The sequence below is a fragment of the Gossypium raimondii genome, chromosome 3 (genome assembly GCF_025698545.1).
Source record: "Gossypium raimondii isolate GPD5lz chromosome 3, ASM2569854v1, whole genome shotgun sequence".
Classification (NCBI taxonomy): Eukaryota; Viridiplantae; Streptophyta; class Magnoliopsida; order Malvales; family Malvaceae; genus Gossypium; species Gossypium raimondii.
Window position 1 is genome coordinate 60686602 of NC_068567.1, and position 23911 is coordinate 60710512.

A 23911-nucleotide genomic window follows, 5' to 3' on the forward strand; every position below is an offset into this window, starting at 1 on the left:
TAATCACCATTTAACTATAAACTACATCCATTTTTGTTTTTTTGGGTAAATTAACCCAACCTCGCTTAACTTTAAAAAGTTAAAAAATGGTTATTAAATTATTTGAAAGTTTTTATTTAAATGATTGGGATGTTAAAATTGCTGTTTTATAGCATTTTCTGTTCACACTGTCTACACCAATTGAAAGTTTCCGTTCCCCTTTTATTCTAAAATTCAGTTTTTTTTTCCATGAAACAAGTTTGAACGTCACGAATCTATGAACCAAAATCCAAACGACTTTCATCTCTGATCTTCGACACTGACCACCAGATTGACTTGGATCTAAGGTATGTTATTCTACTCGTCGATGCGTATTGACTCGTCGTACTAATCGTCGAATTGTTGCTTGGAGCTCGATACCCGAACTTTTTTTAAAAGAAACTTCACAACCCAATAACTTAAATATATATATTTTTTATAATTTAGAAAAATTGAAGAAGATAAGGTTAAATTACATGTGCTTAGTTTGCAATCTTGGCATTTCATGTAGATAGTGACCACTGCCCAAACATTGGATGCCCTATTGGATGGAAGTATCCTACATAAACTCTTTAATACAAGGGATGTAACAAGAATTGACTTGCTACAATTATTTGATTCAAAGTTATTTGAAAGTGTGGTTTTAAATTGAGGCCTCCATTTCTTTTGGGGCCAATGCTGCCACAAAAGGGCACAATCCCCTTGTCCCCTTGAAGATTTTGAGACAAAAATTACATGTTTTTATTGATGTTTCTTCGTTCAAGTGGTAAAAAATATTGTATTCAAATCTTGTGAATAGAAAAAAAACCATCGTTACTCTCATTCAAACTAGGGGTAGCAGAGGTCTTGGCCTCCTTTGTTTAAATGGGTAAATTGGTTTCAATTTAGGTCTTTTTAGCTTTTGATTAAAATAGAAAAATTTTAATTTTAATCTCATTGAAAAATTAATAATTTAATTTAAGTATTTTTTAATGGCAACGTCTAAGGTGAGATCTTATTATAGCCGGATCTCATGAGATTCTTTTTAAATTAGCGATGGTGGATAAATGACAGAAATGAGGAGACCTAGAACCTGTTAAATCAGTTATCAAATACGTTATTTTCCTATAGAAATTAGATTCTCTCCTTCTTTAGTGTTGAAACCGATTGAATTGGTTAAAAGGTAAACTCACGTTTTGCAATACAAATGCTACATGGCATGATTAATGATGGATTTTTTTTTCTCCCTTTTCATTTCAACTACTGATTTAAAAAGGATTTCATGAGATCCATTATAATGAGATCTTTAAATAGGTGCCATTGATAAAACACGTCAATTTACTATAAGTTTAATAAGTTTGTTAATGTTATATTCAATCACAGTATTGATCAGATAGTGGAAGGGAAACGAAAAATAGAGAAAGTAAAGAGAGATTTGCACATAGTCATTTGTTAATACAATTCAGAAACAATCCTACTCTACGAAGCCTCACTTAATGAATGATTCTTATTCAACAATCTTTCAGATCACCTATTGATTCAAGCCCAATCTACCCTTACATAAAGAAATAATTGTAGCCCTAATATTGACTCCAATCGTTACAAATCACTCATCCCAAAAACCTAAGTTCAATCCCTCACAAAGAAAGCCTACTAGAGTGTGAAATTAGCACAACACTCCCTTAAATCGATACCCTTTCCATGCGAATTGGCATACTATTTATAAGCTTAATATAATAGTCTATTCCATTACCATAGTCCAATATAAACTATTCTTCTTCAATAAAGTAATCAGGATAAATAGCTTTCAATCTTATCCTTAGATAAAGTAGAATTAATCTCCTTGAAAAAAGTCATGATATATGCCTTTGAGATCGAAAAATTTCTCACCAAAAGCCGTAGTTGAATTCAACTTCTTCCACATACTCTTCATGAATACAACCTTTTTAATTTTAGCTTTGAATACTAGAATAAGAATGTCCAATGTGGCATTTGCTTATTAAAATAACATCCAATAAAACTCACGTCAAAAAAGACAACATATAAATATACTCAAGCTCGCTTGTATCTTGACTGATCAAATAACTGAACAAACATTACTGCTCAACCTGGACTCTAACAACCACCATTTTTAATATAAAAATTTTAGCTTTGGCCTCTCAAATTTTATACTCTTTTTATCTCTACCCTTAAACAAAATTTTCAACTTTGGGAGAGAGATGTAAGTCTTACATGGCAGAAAACAATTGTGAGGGAGTCAATAAAGGTGGAATATTTTCCCATGATTCATGTTGAATTTTATGTTGTTGGGAAAAAAGAAGGTTGGGGGATCAATGATCATAACATTTTGGTAAGTGGTTTTGGGTCAAAAAGTACACCCAAGTGCTATACTTAATACATGGAATAAGCTAAAGTAGGGTAATAAAAAAAAGTAACCCAAATATTTATTTTATTTTATTTTTTAATATTTTAAGTTATTTTCTTTTCAGTAAAAAAAAGTTGGAATAGGGACCCATAAACCCCTATAGTCATCTCTTTTGTTGTATTTTAACCTTTACAGCTGTAAGCAAGAAATATATAATATATGTATAGATAAAAATAGAATAAACAAAAATAAATAAATGACAAAGAATTGGAATTTAATTAAATTTCAGAAGTTAAACAAGCAATTACAACATGTGGGGCTTTGTATTCTCAATGCTATGATATAATTCTTTTGTCATCATGTATATTATTAGTAATCTTATACAACATCTTAATTTTTAAAATCAAAATAAAGTAGCAGATCGAGTCTTAGCTCAATTGGTGTAGGTATTATTGTCCATGTAAGAAAACGTAGGTTCAGGTGCGTTGAAGCCTATTATTCTCTTATTTATGGGTTAGAAAAGGGTTATGGGTAGTTTTAGACACTGTATTTTAACGAAATATAAATTTAAGAATCAAATTAGAAGAAATTGTCAAATTCCGAAACTAAAGTGAATAAAAATTTTAAGGGACCATATTAAAAAAATCACCAAACTCAAGGACTAAATGTTGCTTTATCCCAAATACAATCTCCTAACACGTGAAAAAAGCAAAAGAAATTGTTCTTCACCTTTCTAAAGAGATTAGATACTGTCCTTTTATTTATTCTTATTTTAAATAAAATAGATTCTACTTTTTTAAAAATTATTAAAATTTTAATTAAAATGCGCAAATTAGCAAAAACAAATAAAGAAAAAAGAAAAAGGTAAAGGAAGAACATTGAAATGATTTTTTTTTGGTTTTTATCCTTAAATTAATAAAAATATTAACTTTATCATTTTATTTAAATAAATTTTCATACTTTATTATATCAAAATAAATTCTTAATTAAATTTGCACACAAATAAAAAGATAAAACTTATTTAAATATAAAATATACTACAAAATTATTTTAAAATTAATAAAATAGTTTATGATTTAATTTTAATATAATGGTGGGTTAAATAGGAGTTTAGTCTAATCTAATTAAGTAGAGGATAAGAAAAGAGAAGATTCTATTGGCTCAAATAAAAGTTAGGGTGGAAACATCCCTATAATTATTATTTTAATTTTTATTTTATATTAAATTTAATATCAAATAATATTTAATAAAAATTAACATTTACGAATGAGATATTAATTTAATAATAAGTTTAAAGACTGTTGATTTTTCGATCCAACCAATTTAATCTGTATCCGATTATGTATTACTATAATATCTGATATAATAAATATATATATCCATAATAATAATAATAATAATAATAAAGGGTACGCTTTGAAAAGACAATTGCAGAAGAAAAAAATAGAGGACCAGACTGCATACATTCTTCAATGCAACCCTTCTTTTCTTGGTCTAATTTTCCACCAGTCTCCACTTCCATTGCTTTGATAATAATTAAAATATAAGGGACCATTCTTGCAATTAAAACATAGTAATAAATATGGAATTTCCTTTTTGGACAGTGAGGATTAAGACGGGCTACCATTGGCAACAATGTCAACGAACACGCGGTTCAATGATGTCAAACGCATCCCTCGTTCTTGACCTCTTCTCTTCTTAAACGGTGGCTCAGGCGACGACGAAACCGACGGCGCCGCCGATGAAGGCGGTTGCCCCACAACCCAAGACTCATTCGAGCTATCGCTGCTGAAATCAACATCAATCACCCCACTGGGACTACCAGGAACCGTCTCAAGCTTCCTCTTATGGTGGTTATGGTGGGCAAGTGTCCGACCAAAAAAAAAACCATTACACGCATTGTTTTGGTTTTGGGGTCCTGTCGATAAATCAAGAATCAGCTTGCAACAGTCATTTACCTGTTCCTGTTCCAAAAGAACATAAATTCAACAATGTTTTTTTATTTTAATGAGTTTTATAAACTACATTAACAATTACAAAATACAAACCTTGTTTTTTTTAAGAACATTCAGAAGTTGGTTCTGGTAGTCAACTGGGTTAAAAATCTCAACTTGGTCTATAACGTGCATCATTGTTGCAGTAGCCAATACAGAGGGAAGATACCGCACAGATCTTGAATCTACGAACAAAGGAACATAATTTAGACCAAATGATGAGAAACAAGACAGAAAAGGGTATCTTTTTTTTGTCCTGTTTGAGACTTACCAGAGATTACACAAAGGAGAAGATGTTCACATCTCTTAAGAAACTCCCAATGAAGATGTGTTTTTAATCCAAGCCTTCTTATGATATGATCAAGGAATGAAAGTGGAGTAATTGGATGCATTTTCCATTTCAATGTTGAAAGAACCAAAAGTTCCATTCTTTGAATGGTTTTAGCTTCAAAAACATATTTTGTCCCTTCAACCTATAAAAGAACCAAAACATGTCATCGTGTTTCCAAATGAAACATACATACATATATACATACAGATACACACATACTTGTAAGTCCAGAAGAAGAGGGACATGGGTTTCTTCAACTTTAGCAGCCAAAGAGAGACAAGTAACAGCAACAAGGTGAATCATCCATGGTTTATCTCTTTGAAAACAGAAACTACTTAAAAACCTATCGAGATAATTAACAGAAAGCACCGCCGTGAGAGTGGTGAACCCATAATGAGCATTGACTTTAAGCATCCACTCCACCGCCTCACGACGGACCTCACGGTGGACCGTTGTCAAAAACTCATCATCTTTACTTTCCACATTTTCAGGACCAAGATGAACCAACTCCATTTCTTTTGAAAACAACGAAACAAGCTCCTCATCTTCCCAAAACATATCAATGTCTCCGACATTGTTACAGCCACTTAAAGAACTCCCTTCTTCTAAAACTTCATCTTCTTCACAGTAAAGACCATCGAGTAAGAAAGAAGGGTAAGATTCTTCTTGTTCATGTTGTTGAATTGCCATATTCTAAAGAAGACGAAGAGGGGTTCTTTTGTTTTTTTTTTTAGTCCCTCTTACTTTTAAGTCATTATACAAAACGAAACATCCATAAAGAAAAGGTGATGGAGAGAGAGACCCATATCTCTCTTTTTTCTTGGTGGTGCTGAGAATGTATGTATACAAGCAACAGGCTTTTTAATTAGGGGGAAGTCTTGAAGCTTAAAAAAGAGTGGTCTGTAGAGTGGCTAATAGCTATAGATGGGATGGGGATTTGAAGGGGAAAAAAGTAAAAGGCAGAGATGGGAGGGAAAGGGAAAAAAAAGAGGGGGAAGAGAAGGGGATTGATACCAGAGTGGGTTTCACGCTTGTCCTTTTTTGTTCTATCAATAAATATAATTTTGTATGCTTCTGAAATTGTGAATCGTCAATTTTCATGCTTTTTTTTTCAATTTCACACACATATTTATTACATTATGAAAATCGAATCGAATAAATTGGTTGAATCGAGAATCGGTTAGTATATCGATTCAGTTGAATCAATTTTTAACTAAATTGGGCAAACTGTTTGGAGCCATTTGAATTTTTTCTTAATTTTAAATATATTTTCATTTTATTGTTGATAAATTTTGATAATTTATTTAATTAAAATTGGATCAACCAATGAAATTAATCATGGGATTGGTTTGACCACCTATTTGATTTTAAATACTTTGATTAAAACTATAAATTTGGAGTTTTAAAACCAAAATAAATTTCTATACTTTAGGAATTTTATAGATTTTATATAAAAATGTAAAAGGATAAAAATATTATTTATAATAATATTTATTATTTTGAAAAAATTTGTCAATTTTTATTAAATTTGTGTCCAATTAACTTGTGACGCTAATTTAATTAGAATTTTAATATAATATCAATATATAAGCTGAGTTTTTGTTTTTTTTTTTTTTGGTCCAGTGATAAAAAATTTGATTCTCTCTGAGCATGATTTTGAGTCTTGTGAATAAAAAAACAATACTGAATGAGTTTCGCCTTCGTTTAAAGGTTCGACCCTACTCAATTCCGAAGTTTGATACCTTTCAAGTAAGATCTCGAGCTAAATTTTACAGATAGAGACTAAGGCTGAGAAAGAGATTGACAAAACCGAATCAAACAGATTATTCAGTTTGATTTTAAGCTGGTGTTATCACCTGAATTGTACAATTCAATCCAAGTTTAATTTTTCCATATGAAACTCACTTTATCCGAATCAAACCAAATGGAAAGCCAGTTTGATGCACTCAAATTTAAATTTTATCTAAATATGAATAATGAAAACACCCTTAAAATATATTTATTATTATGTGTTTTTGGGAAGAAAAGTCTATGGTGGTGGTTTCGGTGTAAAGTAAAATGGTTGGGCGGGGCAGAAGGTAAACGGGGCGGCACACACACCAAGCTCAAACCTGAAATCCTCCATGATAATTACTCTTCGTATTCTGCCCACCAATATAAAATTATGCACTGTGCTTTTACCATTCATTCTTCCATGATAAAAGTAAAAAAGAGAAAATACAAAGAGAAAGAGAGAGTTTGGAACTTTGGAATATTAAAAATATTTAGATTTCTAAGTGGGTGACAGTCAATTACTTTGAGATATAATTTAATTTACATCGTCAAACATTTATTTTAATGATGATTAATGCCTATAAACTCTTGCTTAAAAAAGGTTAATATTTTGCTGATTGAGTCTTAGTTTAATTGGCATGGACATTGTTATCAGAAGGATGTGGGTTCAAGTGCGTTAAAGCGCATTATCCTCCTATTTATGATTTGAGAATGAATTATGAGTAGTTCTAGAACTTGTAATAAGATTATTCCAAAAAAAAAAAACTAGAATCTTTTTTTGAAATTTGCAATATGTTGCGTTAACCAATTGAAAGACATGAAAATATTGGTTAAAGATAATTGTTGGTAAAAGACATTATATTTTTTTAAGAGAATGAGGTACCCGTGGCCAGTTATTTTGTAAGTAGAAATGACCATTTTGCTCTTTAATCTAATGTACAATGACTAATTTTCTCACTTTTAAATAGAGGGGGTAAAATGTAATTTGACTCTTAACATAGAGCCTTCGTGATACTTTTACCGATAATTGTTAGGTTGAATGGTAAGAAATTTGATTTATTTATTTTAAGTGTCGTGAGTTTTGCTTCGTGAGTGGGTATGCAACAGAGCAAGGGGAAGATCGATGCTATCAAATCTACCATCTCTCTACAGTTGGCATACTATACAGTTTGCTTACCACTCGTTTCACTCCATGATGAATGTGTAATTTTAAAAATCATTACCACCTATATAAATGTTGGATGCATTCATTCTCGCCTCACCTTACCTCGTTTTAATTTAATTTTTGCTAGCTATTTATAATATTTTCAACCAAAGTTAAACATATTTGTCTATAAAAAATTTTAAACATGAAGCATATGAGTTTTCTCTATAACACGATTTTACATTTTTAATAGCTATATATAACTGTAAAACGATACTTTTATATAGTGGAGTAAAATAAGGTGTGGCAAGCAATTACCATAATTGTTCCATATCTATTGTCCAAAAATAATTCAGATCAATTCGAAATCTATGGGGTGATTTGGGTTTTGTTATCCCTACTTGTGAATAGAGAGAACAATTCTAGGAGAACTTGCCCCGTATTTAAGGGTCCAATAAACTTGACTCTAGATTTAGTTTGAGATTGATGTAACTATTGAATATCGATTTTACAAATTTAATTATTCTGACTAAAATGATTGCTTGAATTTTATTAAAAAAGAACTCTTCCAAACTGGTCGTATTGACATGAACTTTACAATTAAACTATACAATTTATCAAATTTAGGAAATTTTGAACTTTGGCACGTGATTGGTTATATCCGCTTTTTTAATATAATGTCTTGAATTACCTAGAGTCACTCTCCAACTTATAAATAAGAGGACAATATACTTTAACATACTCGAACCCACATTTTTTTGTATTGATAATAATACTTATATCAATTGAATTAATATTCAATCCGCAAATTGCTATGATATTTAGAAAATAATAATAGTTACATAGAAATTTTCAATGTTTTAAGTTTTATCATATCTAAAGTCAAACTTTGCTTTATATTATTATACTTGATCACAGGGAACATATGGGAAGACAAATGTAGGTCGATTGTCCATTCTGTTTAGACTTTAGAGCTGCTGAGCAGTTATTTACCAGTCAAACGTTGTTTTTTCCTTTTTTAAATATTTTTATATTTTAATTTAGGTTTTATTGTTAATGTTCAAGATTCGTGATTATCTTTTCTAATAATATCGTCTTTTAAATTCGAACTTGTGTTTTTTCCTGGGATTATATATTGGTAGATTCATTAACATTCGATAATTATATTGGGTTTCCATTAAATTCGGAATTGAGAGTCCAATCCTTAAACGAAATAAAAATTCTCACAATGAACTCAAATTTGAACTTTATTTAAATTATATCAATTTCCTACCATTTGATATGATATAATTCAAATATTTAAAGTGTAAATCACATCATTAATCATTAAATTATGAGTAAATTTTAATTAAATGATCAAAAAATCCTTCCGATAATTTTAGTGATTAAACTGTAATTTTTTAGTTAAGTGATAAAAATAAAATTTATTTATAATTTAGTGGCTAATGGTAATTTAGTTGTATTTACAACTCAGAATTTACTGAAAATTTAAATGAAAAAAAAGGACGGATTTGACTAATTTCTCGAATCTCAATAGAAGTGGAAAAGGTAAAAAGTAAAAAGAATAAAGAGTGAAGAACAAGATTTTACATAGAAATTACCATTAGTCATTGGAGTACAAGGTAAGGTAATTCTCCAAAGTTATTTTACTTTTTTTACTCAAAAGGTAAATTTGGAAATGAATAGAAACATGTTAGGTCCCAATCAAAGTTAATAAAGATTCTGAAATAGAAACAGAATTCTAGTTGGAGTGGTTAGAATGAACCAATGAGTTCTTAATTGATGATTTAACAAATGAATCTCGTGTATTAGTTTGATAATTAGAGTGTCCATCATTTTAAATGTAACTTGAGCTTGAGTCGCGTTACTCGCGTTGCTATTACGGCTTTACCCTCATTTTAATTCACAAAAATAAAAGAATTTAAATAAATTAAAGAATTAACAACTTCCCTACTTCTCAACCCACATTTTCTAGGAAGTAGGATACTCTCTACTAAACCAAGTAACTACTACAAACCAAATAACAACTACTTGACTATTTTTTATGTTGGTAGTTTATAGTTTTGATTAATCTCACATTGTTGAGAAATGAATAGTTAAAAGATGTTATTTAACCGATTGAGTCTTAGCTCGATCAGTATTGGTATTGTTATTAATGCAGGAGGATGTGGGTTTAAGTGTGTTGAAGTGCATTATCCTTCTATTTAAGGATTGAGAAGAGGCTAATATAAAAAATAGCAAATATTATAAAAACCAATAACGAGATTAATGTTGAAAAAATGGCTAGTTTTGTATAGAGCGTCAGGACATTGACTATTGTTATGTTGATTCTTTGATAATTAAGGAGTAATGCCACAAAGTTATGCGTGGGACGTCACAACATTGAACTCAAAAAAATGTTGTTTATCATATCTTTGTCATTGCCTATATAATAAGCACTTATTGAAATTGCCTTTTACGACTCCGTTTTGTTGTTTTACGTCTCAAGGTAAACTATAAAAATGATAAATTATGTTTGGTTAAGTTTACATTTTAGTTATTGAACTTTAATTTATTATAAAACGATTATTAAAGCTATCAATTTATAACATTTTGATCACTGTGTCGATACCCGCAAAAATTTAACCATCAATTGCTGACATGGATGTCATTTCTTTAAAAATTTAAGGTTATTATTATTATTATTGCGAGTCCCACCATTTCTTCCTTTCTTTATATTTCCTTTTTCTTTCGCATTTATTCTTCTCTCTCTTTCCCACATTTCTTTTTCTTTTATTATTTTTGGTGAATTTCTTTTATTTTCATTTCCTATTATCTTCTTATTCTAATCAAACCTACCACAAGATTTTACAAATAAATTTTAATTTTCTAAACGTGTTTGACTGATGGAATTTAATTATATCGTACTTTTATATTATTTTTAGTAATATAAATTGTAATTATATAATTATATAAATTTTAAATTTTAAAAATATTTATTATTATAATAATTATCAATAATAATTGAATTTTTTTCTTTAATTAGTCAAAGAACTTATTTAATAATACAATTATTAATAAAATAATTACTCTATCATTTCATATTTGTTTAGTTATTTTCTCTCTAACATCAATCATAAACTCCTTGTTACCGTCCGTTTGTCCTTAACCAAATATAGAATAATTAATAATAAATAATATGTAATTTAGTTAATTATTTAGCAGCTCAAATTATATTAGAAATTAATATCTATTGTTAATAAAAATTTAGACTATTTAAACGAAATTAGTAAAATAGTGTATGACTATATTTTAAGAATAAAATATATATTCTTAAATTTTATTGTATAAAAATAACTTTTTAAACTTAAATCATGTATGAGTAAGTTTGGAAGGCATGGGATAATTAGATTCGAGTATAATTATTTATAATTATCTGCATGATTACTCAAATTCTCAGCCTTTCCTTACTAACTGGAGAATGTAATAGGGGTGCTCCAATTACCCTTAAATTAGTAGAATCCACTACTTACAGTGATTACCCAAACATGTTATATAAACACAAAAATTCAATTACTAATTAGGGCATATTTGAAAAGCCACTTAGTTATCAGATTTGAGTGTAATTACTTATAATTATACTGTTGTGACATGTTTGAGTAGTCATTGTAATTAATGGGTCCCGTTGAATGGAGCCTAATCGAAGTACCCTAATTACAATCTCCAATTCTTATGGGGGAGTGAGAATTTGAGTAATTACATGACTAATTATAAACGATTACATTTTTCGGTTACCTTATGACTTTACAAACGTATTCGTAGATATTTGAGTTAAAAAAGTTATTTTGTACAATAATAATAATATTTTAATGTTAGAAATTTTAAAAATTTTATTGACGAAAGATTCTTTCCTAAAATAATTAACTAAATTACGTAATATATAATATAAATTTGGTATGAGATAGTTACATTTTGCTTATTATTTTTAATTTTGTTAATCTATCTTATTTATTATTTTAATATATTTATTTTTAGAAGAAGAAGTCGGAATAAACTCAATCAACTTTGCATGGCAATCATCATGCATGCATGATATCAAATTACACCAACAAAAATTAAGATGGAATTCATTAACGTGGCTGCCAGCCAAAATCCAACTCAATTTCTCAAAGTAAAATATATAATAATATTAAAAATGTATTCATAATTCAATTTACCAAAACTTCAAAAAAATTTTATTTTAAAACATTAATATTTATTGAGAGGAGACCGACTTTTTTTTAAAAAAATAAGCTGGCCAAGTGCCGGTTGCTGGAAATTGATATATCCTTTAATGGGTTGATATTTTTTTCGGTAGGAGACTTTGTCTCCTACTTTTACCCAGAGTCTGACTGTTTGCTAGGGTTAAAAAGTGTTCTAGTCTGTGAATCTACCTTGGAGTCTAAGTCTTGGATGGGTTGTGCTTGAGATAGACAATATGACTACAATCGGGTTGATTATACCATTTAATTGTGGTACGAGTTATTAAAGAAATTAGAGTGACACGTGTATTCAGAGAGATTAATCGAGTAACAAATAGACTGGTAGTAATGACATTTTCAAGGTCTCTAGGTATGTATAGCTATATGCAACCCTCGGACGAAGTTCTTCGAAAACTACGATGATTGCTTCAAAATAATCTGAATTGACCCAAATTAGTTATGATTTAATAAATTTTGATGTATAAAAAGACAAATAAATGGTATAATATAGAATGTGGGTCGAAGTGTTTGGTGGACGATATAATATGAGAAGTAACGTTGAAAAATGAGAGCCATCATTAAATCCACCACGTTGCATGAAAAGAAGCAAATTACGCATAACAAAAAAGAGAAGTAATAATAATAATGTTAGATTTGGTACGTACCAAAATTAGATCAGCTAATTAAAATGTTTATTATTCCCTAATTGATGTGCCAACACCCCTTACAATTCAGTTAATCAAACAGGTAATTAGGTGGCTGCTACTAAATCATTCACTTTCCCCCGAAAGATTGATTTGATTTTCTTTTTAAAGTTAATTACAACCAAATCTTTAAAAAATTGCAAAACATAAAAGTAGAGATGGAGAATTCCTGATATATTTGGTATTATCTCTCGCCTCTGTCGAGAGCTTGAGTGCTTGAATAGATAAAACCTAGAATTACTCATAGTTACTTCCCAACCCATAAGTAGAAGGATAATGCACTTCAACGCACTCAATGTCTATAGAAATAAGCTAATACTTAATCGGCTGCACCTTTAAATATTTAATCTTAAATTAATCTGCAACAAATGTAAAATAACATCACAATATTCAATTTCGTCACTACAATAATTAATTTCATCATCGTCACTGTTTTTTAATCTCATCAATGTTAATCTCACTTTCCATCCAAATCAACTTAAAAACAGTTAAATAGTGAAGATATCTCAGTTTTGATATCATATTAAATATTTGAGTTTCTAAATTAGTTTTCAAAACTTAAAAGAATCTAATTACATCCCAAATTATCAATGTTATATCAATAAGGTCCTTTTGCTATTAAAATCATTAATTTAAATGTCATGTGAATATAATTTAAAATGTAAATTTTAAATAAAAATAAATATTGTAAAAAATGTCGATTTTGAAGTTTTCAAAACTTTCATAGAAGTTTTATTGTTTTCTTTTTTCGAGTTTACTTAATTTTTAGTTTTTATTTTTCTTTAAAAATTTTATTTTAAAGTATAGTACATAAGATTTGGTATTTCATTTAACAGTTAAATTAATGGTTTTAACAATGAAAAATATCGATAATTTAAGGATTTAATTAAAATATATTAAAATTATGACTTTAATAAAATATAGAAATGTAAAGTCTTGTGTTTTGGGAATACACAAAGACTTGATAAAACGAGGAGAAAAGCACTTGTCAACTGCTCAATAACACTTTTCAGTAAGTAGGTTTTTTTTTGTTTGGTTGTCTTTGTTCCCATCACACTAGAATATTGAAACAATAGGGAGAGTGTGTGTATATATATATATATATATATATATATATATACACGAGACAAGGTTTCAATTTCGACATCGAAATAAATAGATTGTGGATGTTGAAATTCGAATTTCGGATATATTTTTTAAAATCAGTCAATAGCACCGAACATACCTCTAAAAATGTGAACTATAAGAATTTAGAGAAAAACCAAACCAACCAACCGACCATGTCTTTCAATGGCCAGAGCTTGACATCCTTGACTTAATGAACTCATTAGTGAAACCAGCCCCAACCACTGTCTTGAAATGAAGTGGAAAAAGATGGGAGTTGTGGAACTACTTCTTGTTTCCCACTGTTTCTGGTTGTGTGCTAATCGTATTGGATCCAATTAAATTCAGAGTTAAATCGAGTCATATCTTTAACCCGGGTTGAAGAAAATTCTTTTAACATTTATTTCTCCATTCACAAAACTCGAGCTAATTACGTGATATGTATTGTTGAGTGTGTTTTGTTTAAACTTAATATTTTTTACCCACCTAATGGACACAGTTTTGGAAGATTTTCAAGTTCTTTTTCTTTTTTTGAATATGGTTGGCTGTGAGTACTGGTTTGACAAAATAAGTTATAATTATATTCAAGTTCATTAAATTATTAGTAAATTTATGTTTTGTTTATTTAATTTTAAAAAATTATAAAATTGTTACTAAGTTATTCGAAAATTTTTATTTAAGTCATTGGACAGTTAAAATCGCTGTTGTGTAGCTTTTTTTGTTCGCACCGCTTACGCTAATTGAGAGCTCTTTTTTCCCATTTCTTTTACAGTTTACTCTTTCTTTCATGAAATAGCTTATAGCTTTAAACATAAAAAATCTGTTAACCAAAATCCAAACAGCTTTTTTCTCTAATCCCCAACACCGACTATCATATTGACTTAGATCTAAATTATATTTTGCTCGTCAATGGATACTGATCCACCATATCAATTTCCGATTCATCACTTGACGCTCACCAGTTAAACTTTAAAAAAAAACGTAATAACCCAGTGATTTAAATAAAAACTTTCGGATAACTTAAAGATCATTTTATAACATTTTAAAATTAAACAATAAAAACATAAATTAACTAATAATTTAGTTAGTAATTTTTTACCCACCCAAATACCTATTCACTATCATAATGGTCACAGTTTTGGAAGATTTCAAGGTTTTTTTTAACAATCTGGTTGGCTATGGGTACAGGCTGGTTTGACAAAAACAAGTCATAATTACAATAATCAATGAAAGAATATAAAATTAACACACACACACACACATATATATATATATATTCCAGGAAGTACAAAGTGGGAACAGATTATTATAGTATGCATGGAGCTGGTGAAACAACTGTTTCATGTTGGGGAAAAAACAAAGTCATCATTATAGGGTAAAAACACAAAAATCATTAGTTAAACCAACCAACAAAGAAGAATATTGTAAATTTTTGGACATAAATCAAGCTAGTTCGTAGCTGTTTTTGTCCTTGTAAAGACAAAAGATGATTACCATGAAAAATTCCTTCAAAAAACAGACAGAATTTTAACCAAATCCAGTAGGTGAAACCTGTGTGCAAAATCATTAAGATTCATATAGTAGGCAAATGATTATGATATGTGACATATTACAAAGAAGGTCTAGACCATGTTATTTTTACAAATGATTATATATGACATTACAACATAGGATTCATCTAATATGTTTATGCATGCATTCAACATCAAAGCACATTGCAGTTTGTGCTGCAAGAACTGGGACCAAAAAAAGAAGAAGAAATCACCATTTCCCATACAAGAATGCCATTGTTTTCAGGTTATGGTCCTTCAATTGGAACCGTTTAGTAAAAATGTTACTTTATGAGCTACCCAATCAATTTCAGCTCCTGGGTTTTATTAGGGGAATTTGATTTTTCCGAGGAAATGTTTTTGAAGTGTTTGGTGTTTGTTGAGGGTTGATAAATCCCGTCACTAAATATGGTATCTAGTTGGGAGTGTTCATACTCGATTTTATTTTTAGACTTTATCTTCTGATTTTGTCGAGAGTTGCATCGGGTTCATGGAAGGGAAATGCCTTCACCCATTATGCAAATCCATGATTTGTGCTTTGTGGAATTCGAACCCATGTCCTATAACTAGTGCGGGATTAAGTGGTACTCAAGTTACTTGTTTAACTCCTATATGCTAGCTAACAGGCCCTCGAGCCCAACGATGGGCTTGAATGCCCGAGGGTGAATCTATAAGTCTAAGTAGACCTGCTTATGGGTCAGGTCACTTGCCCAGGCTCGAAGGCCCACTTAAAAAATGGGAAGGTTTAGATCAAATACGAGGCTAAAAAAATGGGCTTGGGTAAAATTTAAGGCACGTTTTTTATATGGGTCGGGCCTTGGGCAAGATACATCGGCCAGAGCCTGGCACAAATATATTATGTTATAAAAATATTATATTAATTAATATGTTAAATAATAATGTATATTTATATTTATGTTAAATCACGTATCAAATAATAATTAAACTCACTACCCAAAACATAAAAACAAAAAACATTTACCCAACCAAAAATATAAAAGTTTAAAAACTATATTTAATATGATAAATATTTATTTGTGTTTTTAATAGAATAAAACATTTATTATATTTACGGTAGTATTTTTTAATATAAATACTTTTTAATGTGTTAAATTTTTTTTTTTGTTTTTTTTAGTGCATTATATTTAAAAAAATATTTTTAAATAAAAACAATCTAAAAGGAATCAAATATGGGCAGACTGGGCCAGTTCCGAGGTTACCTTTCTTAAATTAGGTCAAGCTTGGACAAAAAGATAGACCCATTTTTTGAATCGGTCCAAACTTAAATTTAAAAAATTAATCTAAATATTTTACATGGGTCCGACCCAAATCCGATCCATGAGCACCTCTAGAGTTGAGAGTGAACTTTAAAGCTCACTTTCATTCGGCTGGGTTGAAGTCTTTCGTTCAGTCTAACCTAGCAACCGTATTAAATGCTTGACATCGCAACGTGACGCGGGAATTTTGGTGTTGTCGTGCAATTGACACTTAATTTTATGATGATAATGGATACTTAGAATTCAAACATATATATTGAATTTAAATATTTTAGATTCACATAATATTTAGATATTCTAATAATATTAGTAGCAAAATCATTGTAGATGTGGATATTAACCTTTGGTTATTTTTTATTCAAATTCGTTTTATTTTTGAAAATAATAGGATAAATTTCAAAATTATACATGAATTTTAATTTAATGTGCAGTTGTATAAATGAATTTTAATTTGGTGCGATTATACACGTGAAACTCTAATTATGGTTCAAATGTATACTTGAAACTTTAATTTTGATTTGATCATACACGTTTCAAGGAATAAATATATTAATTTATTTTTATATTAGATAAATATATTTTTTATGTATGCAATATATAAACATAAAATGATATTATATCAATAATTGTGTTAATAATTTACAAGAATTGATCAAATCAAAATTTTATGTATAAAATTACATAAAATCAAAGTTCATATATATAATTACACATTAAACTACAATTCATGTATAATTTTGATATTTATCCCTTTTGAATTTGGATATCTATTATTCAAATTGCTTTACTTTTTATAGATGATAGACTTATATTTTCGAATTAATTATTAACTTTACTTTTCATTTTTTTATTTTAAATTATTTTGGACTTGCTAAATTCAAATATTTGATGATTCAAACAATAACCAAATAATTCAATTTACGTTTTTTAGTATTACGTGGAAATAAAAAGTTACGTTAATATTATATATATGATAATATTTTATTGCATATTTTTAAAAAAATTTAACTTAATAAATTAATAATTATCATTTTAAAATTTTAAATTTTAAAAATACAAAACCTAAATTTAATTAAATTAGAATATAGAAATTACTAAAGGTGTTCAAACGGTTAACCGAACTTTTAATCATTTAACCATTAATCGAACTAAATTTTTTTCAAAAATTAATCGAACCGAAATATTTCAGTTAATTCGTCATTAATCGAAATTTATATATATATATATATATATTTTGTTAAAAAGTATAAATAATATAAAATAATTTGATAATGTTCATTTGACCAAATCATTTGAATTAAAACTACATATAATTTGTATTACTAATTATTAAGTTTGGTTAATTCAATTACCTAATTTTGAGCCGAATTAATGATAACTAAACTTTCAAAAACTATTAACTGACCTCCGATCGAATTAGGTTAATTCAATCTATTAATTTAATTTTAACCGAAATTTCAACCTCCTAAAATTTACCCGTGAATCCATGATACAACAACTAATAAGGGAAGTAAGGTTTTTTTTTCTTAACATGGTAAAGAAAAGAAAAGAGTAAACTACACACTTGGTCACTCAATGTTTATAAATTTTCATTTTGAGCACAAAAATAAAAAGTTAGTAATTTTAGCATTGCCATTACATACTTATATTATTTTAGTCACCCACTGTTAATTTATCATTAAATATATTCATTTTAGTCACCCAACTTTAGTATTTTTTTTTCAAAAATAAAGATATTCAACTATTGAGATGAAACCCAAAATTTTCACCTATAAGTCAATTCCAAATTTTTCTTAAACTTTTCAAAACCAAATCGACAACAAATTGATCAAACCATTGATTTATGGGTATGATCAATCCTAATGATTCAATTACATAAATCATTAAAAATTTAATAAAAATAACAATATTAAAAGCTACTTGAATTTACCCAAATTGAACCGGTCCGTATCAATTCCCGACTCAATTAGCCTAAAGGCTTTTTCTAGATCGGTAAACCGAACAATTCTCGACCGAACTGGCCGATCCGATTTGATTCCGATAACCATAATTTTTCCTATAAAAAAATCCAAATAGTTCCTTATAAAACCCCCAAATATTCCCCTCATACTAAAAGGCTAAAATTAGTTCTAAAAAATATGAAAGAAATAAAAATAAAAAATCCAAGTTTTCTCTTTAAAACTCCAGGTTTTTCCCTCCTATTGAAAACAACTAAAATTAATTTTAAAATAGAAAAAAAGTTTTTCCAGTAAAAAGTAAACACTAGATTTTTCTCTTTCCTTTTACCAGGAAAAAATTCTAAAATTAATTCTAAAAAAATAAAAAGATAAAATGATTTTTCTAATCCGAATTTCCCTAGTAAAATCTGTTTTTCCTATTTCTAGAAAAAGACAAACTAATTTTTAAAAATAAAATAAGTAACCAAAATAAAAATTTACTATAAGTGACTAAAGCAAGTGTATCTAATGATAAAGCAACAACGAGAGATATAACGAGAGTGATTAAAATAATAAAAATATGTAACAATACTTAAATTACAAATTTTATTTTTAATGCTCAAAATGATAATTTATAAAAATTGGGTGACCAATTATATAGTTTACCCAAAAGATCTACATAAATTAACATAGAAAACTTATGAATTTATTTATTTATTTTAATGCTTTTTGTTAGAACATCAAATAATAAAAGAAATACATAATAATTTTCAATAATAAGAAACATATATAAAAAGGATTATGTAATTCATTCATATAAATTGAATAAAATCTAAAAGAACTGATCAAAATTTCTAAAAGTATATTCTTAGCATTGTTTTACTTTTATGTTTTTTTCCCAGTAAATTGAGTATTTATTGTTTTAGAAAATAAAAGTGTCAACAAATTCAAAGGAAAACAAGAAATTACTTTTAATTTCCACTGCTTTCTGCTATTTAATTAATTTTTTTAAAAAAATTCTTCCCATATAAAAGAATAAATTCCTAATTTTCCCCCTTTGCCTTTCATTTTCCTCCATTTTTCACCCAGTCAAAAAAAAATTTCAATCATTTATACAGCTCCAATCTGGATTTTTAGTAAGGTGGATAAGGTCCTGGATATGGACCTGTTTGAAAAAGAAACAAAAGAATTTCAGAAGATTTCAATATCTAACATTTACATAATATAGGTAAAATTCCTGTACAGGTCCCTGTATATAGCTCAGTGTGCATTTTGGTCCTTGTACTTTAAAAAAATTGCAAAACAGTCACTTTTGTAACAGTTAAAAGAAGAGTTAAAATTTTATATGGTATTAATTATATATATTTTTAAAATTTTTTTGAATAATCTCATAGGCTTTGATCCATAATTCTTCCTCAACTCATAAATAAAAAAATAATACGCTTCAACGCACTCGAACCCATACCCTCCTACATTAACAACGATGCCCATGCCAATCAAGTTAAAACTCAATCAACAATATTAATTATATTTTAAATTAATGTCATATATCATTTAATTATATCTATCCAATAAAATTAATAACTTTTGATAAAATTAAACAGAAGGTCCTTGTACTATGTATTCTTTTGAAGATTTAGTCTCTTTACTAAGATTTGATAATTTCTAGTCCTCTATTTTTGAAATGTATATTTTAGTCCTTGTGCCTACTTTTTCTTTTTTTGCTAGTTCAATCAAATAATTTTCCATAGCTCATTTCTTCGGACATGTAATTATTTCTTCATGCAATTGGACAAATATTATACCAGCTTCTCTTCTATTTTTCCCTTTAATGTGCAAAATTTTGTCCAACTATAAAAGAAATATCAAGTTGTACACATCACATCATCAAATGTTTAAATAAATAATTTCCTGATATTAACCTAAAATGTTTAACTTTAAAATTGAAATACACATTTTAAAAAATAAAGACTAAAATCGATCAAATAATAATAAATACCAAATCCACAAAAAAATTGCATAGTACAATATTTTTTTATAGAAATTATAATATATTTTTTTTCAAATATTAATGTGACACTCCGCAATCGACTCAAACGATGAACCTAAATGCGAGATGTCACATTTTGTTGCTGATACAACTCAGAGAACAAATTGTTATCAAATATATACATTTAAATTAAATTAACAAACATGGCATTATGCTTAGATTTCAAGCTATAAGAGTGAATTTTTCAACTTCATAGTGATTCAATGTGAGACAAGAATCAAGATCAACTACGAAATTAAGATACGATTACTAGCTCAAAGTATCAAAATAGTGGACTTGATATCGGTACCTTACGATCAGGGTATCAAGACTTGCCACTCTTGTTTCAAGATTTTTTTCTTTGATGTTTCCAAGTTTTGAGACTTGACCCTCAAGTCTTGATACTTTAATCTCAAGTCATACAGCATTTTTAATTTAGTTTCGAGGTTTTGAGGACTCGAGACGTAATGTTATAAAAAATGATAATTTTGGCATTTTGTTTGTTATTCTAAGGAGAATGAATCTTTGTGCCCATTTTAAAACTATAGGGACCCCAATACACTTGGTCTATAATATAGGGACCTGCAGAGTAATTTTGCTGGTATTATATAATTAGTGCCAAAAGATAATCTAAGATGGGACCAATGATGTTACCTGGAGGGTAATAGGGTGGAGGAGGGTAAGCGCCTGGTGGAGGAGGGTATCCGCCATATGGGTCTGGTCCAAGAGGATACGTGGCTGGAGGATACAAGGGTTGTTGAGGATAACCACCAGGATACGGTGGAGCTGGATAACCCGCCGGACCTGGTGGTGGATAAGGAGCTGGAACTGGTGGTCCGCCGTATGGAGGTGGTTGATGAGGTGGCGGTGCATATGCTGGTGGTGCCGACGGTTGACTATATCCTCCTGAGGCTTGGTGCTGCAAACAAATCCAAATAAAACCCCAATTTTTTATAGTTCCAAAATGATATCAATGGAAAATAAAGCCTGTAATAATATCGGTGACTCTACTTTGGCGTTGGGATAATGCAGTATCAGCTGTACTTCTCCTGCATACCTGCAAATTATGTGAAACAAAAGTCGAATAATACCAAATTGAAATAAATTTAATATTTATTCTGTAAATGAAAAATATTAATTTTATTATAATTTAAATTTATTTATTTTTTCTTATCGAATAATAGTTAAACTGATATATTTAATGGTAAAAAGACTAATTTAGTTCCATTCCTATAAAATAAAAACTTCACAAATACTGAAAATCAAAAACAAATCCACTAAATTTCTAAACTTCCAAAGTAGGTACAGAATTCAAATACCTGCCAGTTTTGGTTTGAATGGCCCAAGAACTATCATCATAACCTTGAGAAATAGCCTTCTGCAATTGAACTCTGAAAATAAATAAATAAATAAACTCCCCAAGTGAAAATTAGAACCAAAATTGTAAGGGGGAATATATATATATATATATATATTGTGAAAAGCCTAAAAGTATTATGGAAAATTTTATATCAAGAGTTATATTTTATTTTAATTTATTACTTAAAATAAATTAATTAATTTTTATACATTAAATTAAGGAGCAAATTAATTTTTCTGTTAAATTCTTTTATCTATTTTTGTTATTAAAACTGATCATTGTATATCAAGTATGTACATATAACAAATCACATGTTACTTGTCTGGTTATTTCCTTAACTATGTCAATTTTAACATTACAAATAGATAAAAATTATTAATAGAAATGATCGATTTAATCTTTAATCTAATATGTATGAACTAATTTACTTATTTTTGAGTAAAAATTAATACAAGATTCTATAATTCTTTTATGGATAAAAGATTCAAATGAATGGAATTACCTTCCATAGCCTATTAAGTCATCACTAGATAAAGTATTGCTGTTCCAGACCACTACATTGACCTCTGTTAGCCCTTCAAGCAAGGAGAATGTGAATTTCTCTTGGAATATGGGTGATTTCCCACCATCTATTATAATAAAAAAAACCCATATTATAAAATTTCTCACTACTTCAACAGTCAATTAAATAATAATTAAAAATTAATTTAATTATCAAATGTTTTTATCTCAATTTCTCAATTTTAAACCATTCACTCAAAATCAATTCAATTTCCTCCACTAAATTTAACAATGTTACCCCATTTCTTTTAAAAATTTTCTTCTAACTTTCATTTTAAATGATTATCCTCTTTGTTCGGTAAAAGTATCATAGAGGTTCAGTATTAAAAGTTGAATTATATTTTACCACTTCTATTTAAAAAAAAGTAAATTAATCCTTATATATTAGATAAAGAAGCAAACTAATTCTTATATTAAAAATTTATCCATTTTTATTGCTAAAAACTAATTATTGTATGTCAACATGAAGTACATGTGGCATGCCACATACCACTATCTGATTGTTGTAAGTCACACCAATTTTCAACAGTACAAATGAATGAAATTTTAAACAAAAAGATCAATTTGCCTTTTTATTTAACTTACAAAAACTAAATTGCCCATTTTTTTTGTAAAGAACAATGCAATCTGATTTTAGTATAGAGATTACATGTTAATTTTACCTTTTTCGTTTAAATCTAAATACATATTTCACCGTTACAATAAAAAATTTCATTTTAATCTCAACAAATATCAATCTACATGAACCCTAAGATCCCAAACAAAAGAAAAAAAGAGAGTAAAAATTAGAAGAGAAAATTACCAGTGCAGGTTTTTGTACGATACTTGGTGTTTGCATAATCAAGGCAAACGTAGGGATCTTGCTTCGAGAGCCATTCTGTATCCTTCAATTTTTTACACCCCACAACTGCCTCCCCAAACAAAACACAAATAAATCCAAAATCAAAACAAAAACAGGAATTAATTTAATTTAAACTTGAGAAAGAAAAAGAAAAATAGATTACCAGTAACGTCGAGAATCTGGCCTTGAATACCCGACATTGAGTTACAGTTTGGAAGAAAACGAGTATTATAATTAACACCCCGAAACTGTAAATGAAGAATCGGGGTATAAATTTATTCCTTTTGATTTTAAAAAGGCCCTCTCTCTGTGGTGGAGAATTTTGATTGAATTTAAAGCAAAAATGGCGCTGAATTTTTCAAACCCGCCAAACATTTTATTATTCAGCGTAATTCCCTCTCCTTTTTTTTTTTTTCTTATTATAATTTGACTAAAATTGGTTAACCCAGGTGGAAGAGAAAGAAAATTGGTTTTATTTTGCCTCTAGTCCCTGTATTTTTTAGACTTTTGAAATTTAATCTCTTTCCTTTTAGTTTCAACAATTTAATACCTCTTCTTGTCTAATTCAAAATAAAAATCCAATCGATGATATTGTTAATGAACCTTCGCAAAATTCTAATATATCAAAATTATACCTTAATTTTATTTTTATGTGCAATATCATATCAATTTAAATGTTAAATTATTGTATACGGATATAATTATAATTACCCAATGAGAAAAT

General features: G+C 28.4%; 2 protein-coding genes across 4 annotated transcripts; both read right to left on the reverse strand.

Annotated features, from left to right (window-relative positions):
• Positions 1-3795: 3795 nt before the first annotated feature.
• On the reverse strand, positions 3796-5704 carry LOC105795225 (cyclin-D3-1). 2 transcript variants are annotated; one of them, XM_052628682.1, is made up of 4 exons: positions 4907-5704; positions 4628-4829; positions 4411-4541; positions 3796-4320 (listed from the first exon to the last, which is right to left on the reverse strand). In XM_052628682.1, the coding sequence occupies exons 1-4, from the start codon at positions 5375-5377 to the stop codon at positions 3973-3975; spliced, it is 1152 nt and encodes a 383-aa protein (XP_052484642.1). In that variant the 5' UTR covers positions 5378-5704; the 3' UTR covers positions 3796-3972. The 2 variants fall into 2 exon arrangements, with proteins under 2 accessions (XP_052484642.1, XP_012480205.1); XM_012624751.2 differs by having other exon boundaries at positions 3796-4326; positions 4907-5699.
• Positions 5705-19271: 13567 nt separating this feature from the next.
• On the reverse strand, positions 19272-23758 carry LOC105795226 (U1 small nuclear ribonucleoprotein C). 2 transcript variants are annotated; one of them, XM_012624753.2, is made up of 7 exons: positions 23351-23757; positions 23149-23253; positions 22288-22414; positions 21745-21816; positions 21437-21482; positions 21080-21344; positions 19272-19561 (listed from the first exon to the last, which is right to left on the reverse strand). In XM_012624753.2, exons 1-7 carry the CDS (start codon positions 23385-23387, stop codon positions 19530-19532), a joined length of 684 nt encoding a protein of 227 aa, XP_012480207.1. In that variant the 5' UTR covers positions 23388-23757; the 3' UTR covers positions 19272-19529. The 2 variants fall into 2 exon arrangements, with proteins under 2 accessions (XP_012480207.1, XP_052484643.1); XM_052628683.1 differs by lacking the exon at positions 19272-19561 and having other exon boundaries at positions 20094-21344; positions 23351-23758.
• Positions 23759-23911: the final 153 nt, after the last annotated feature.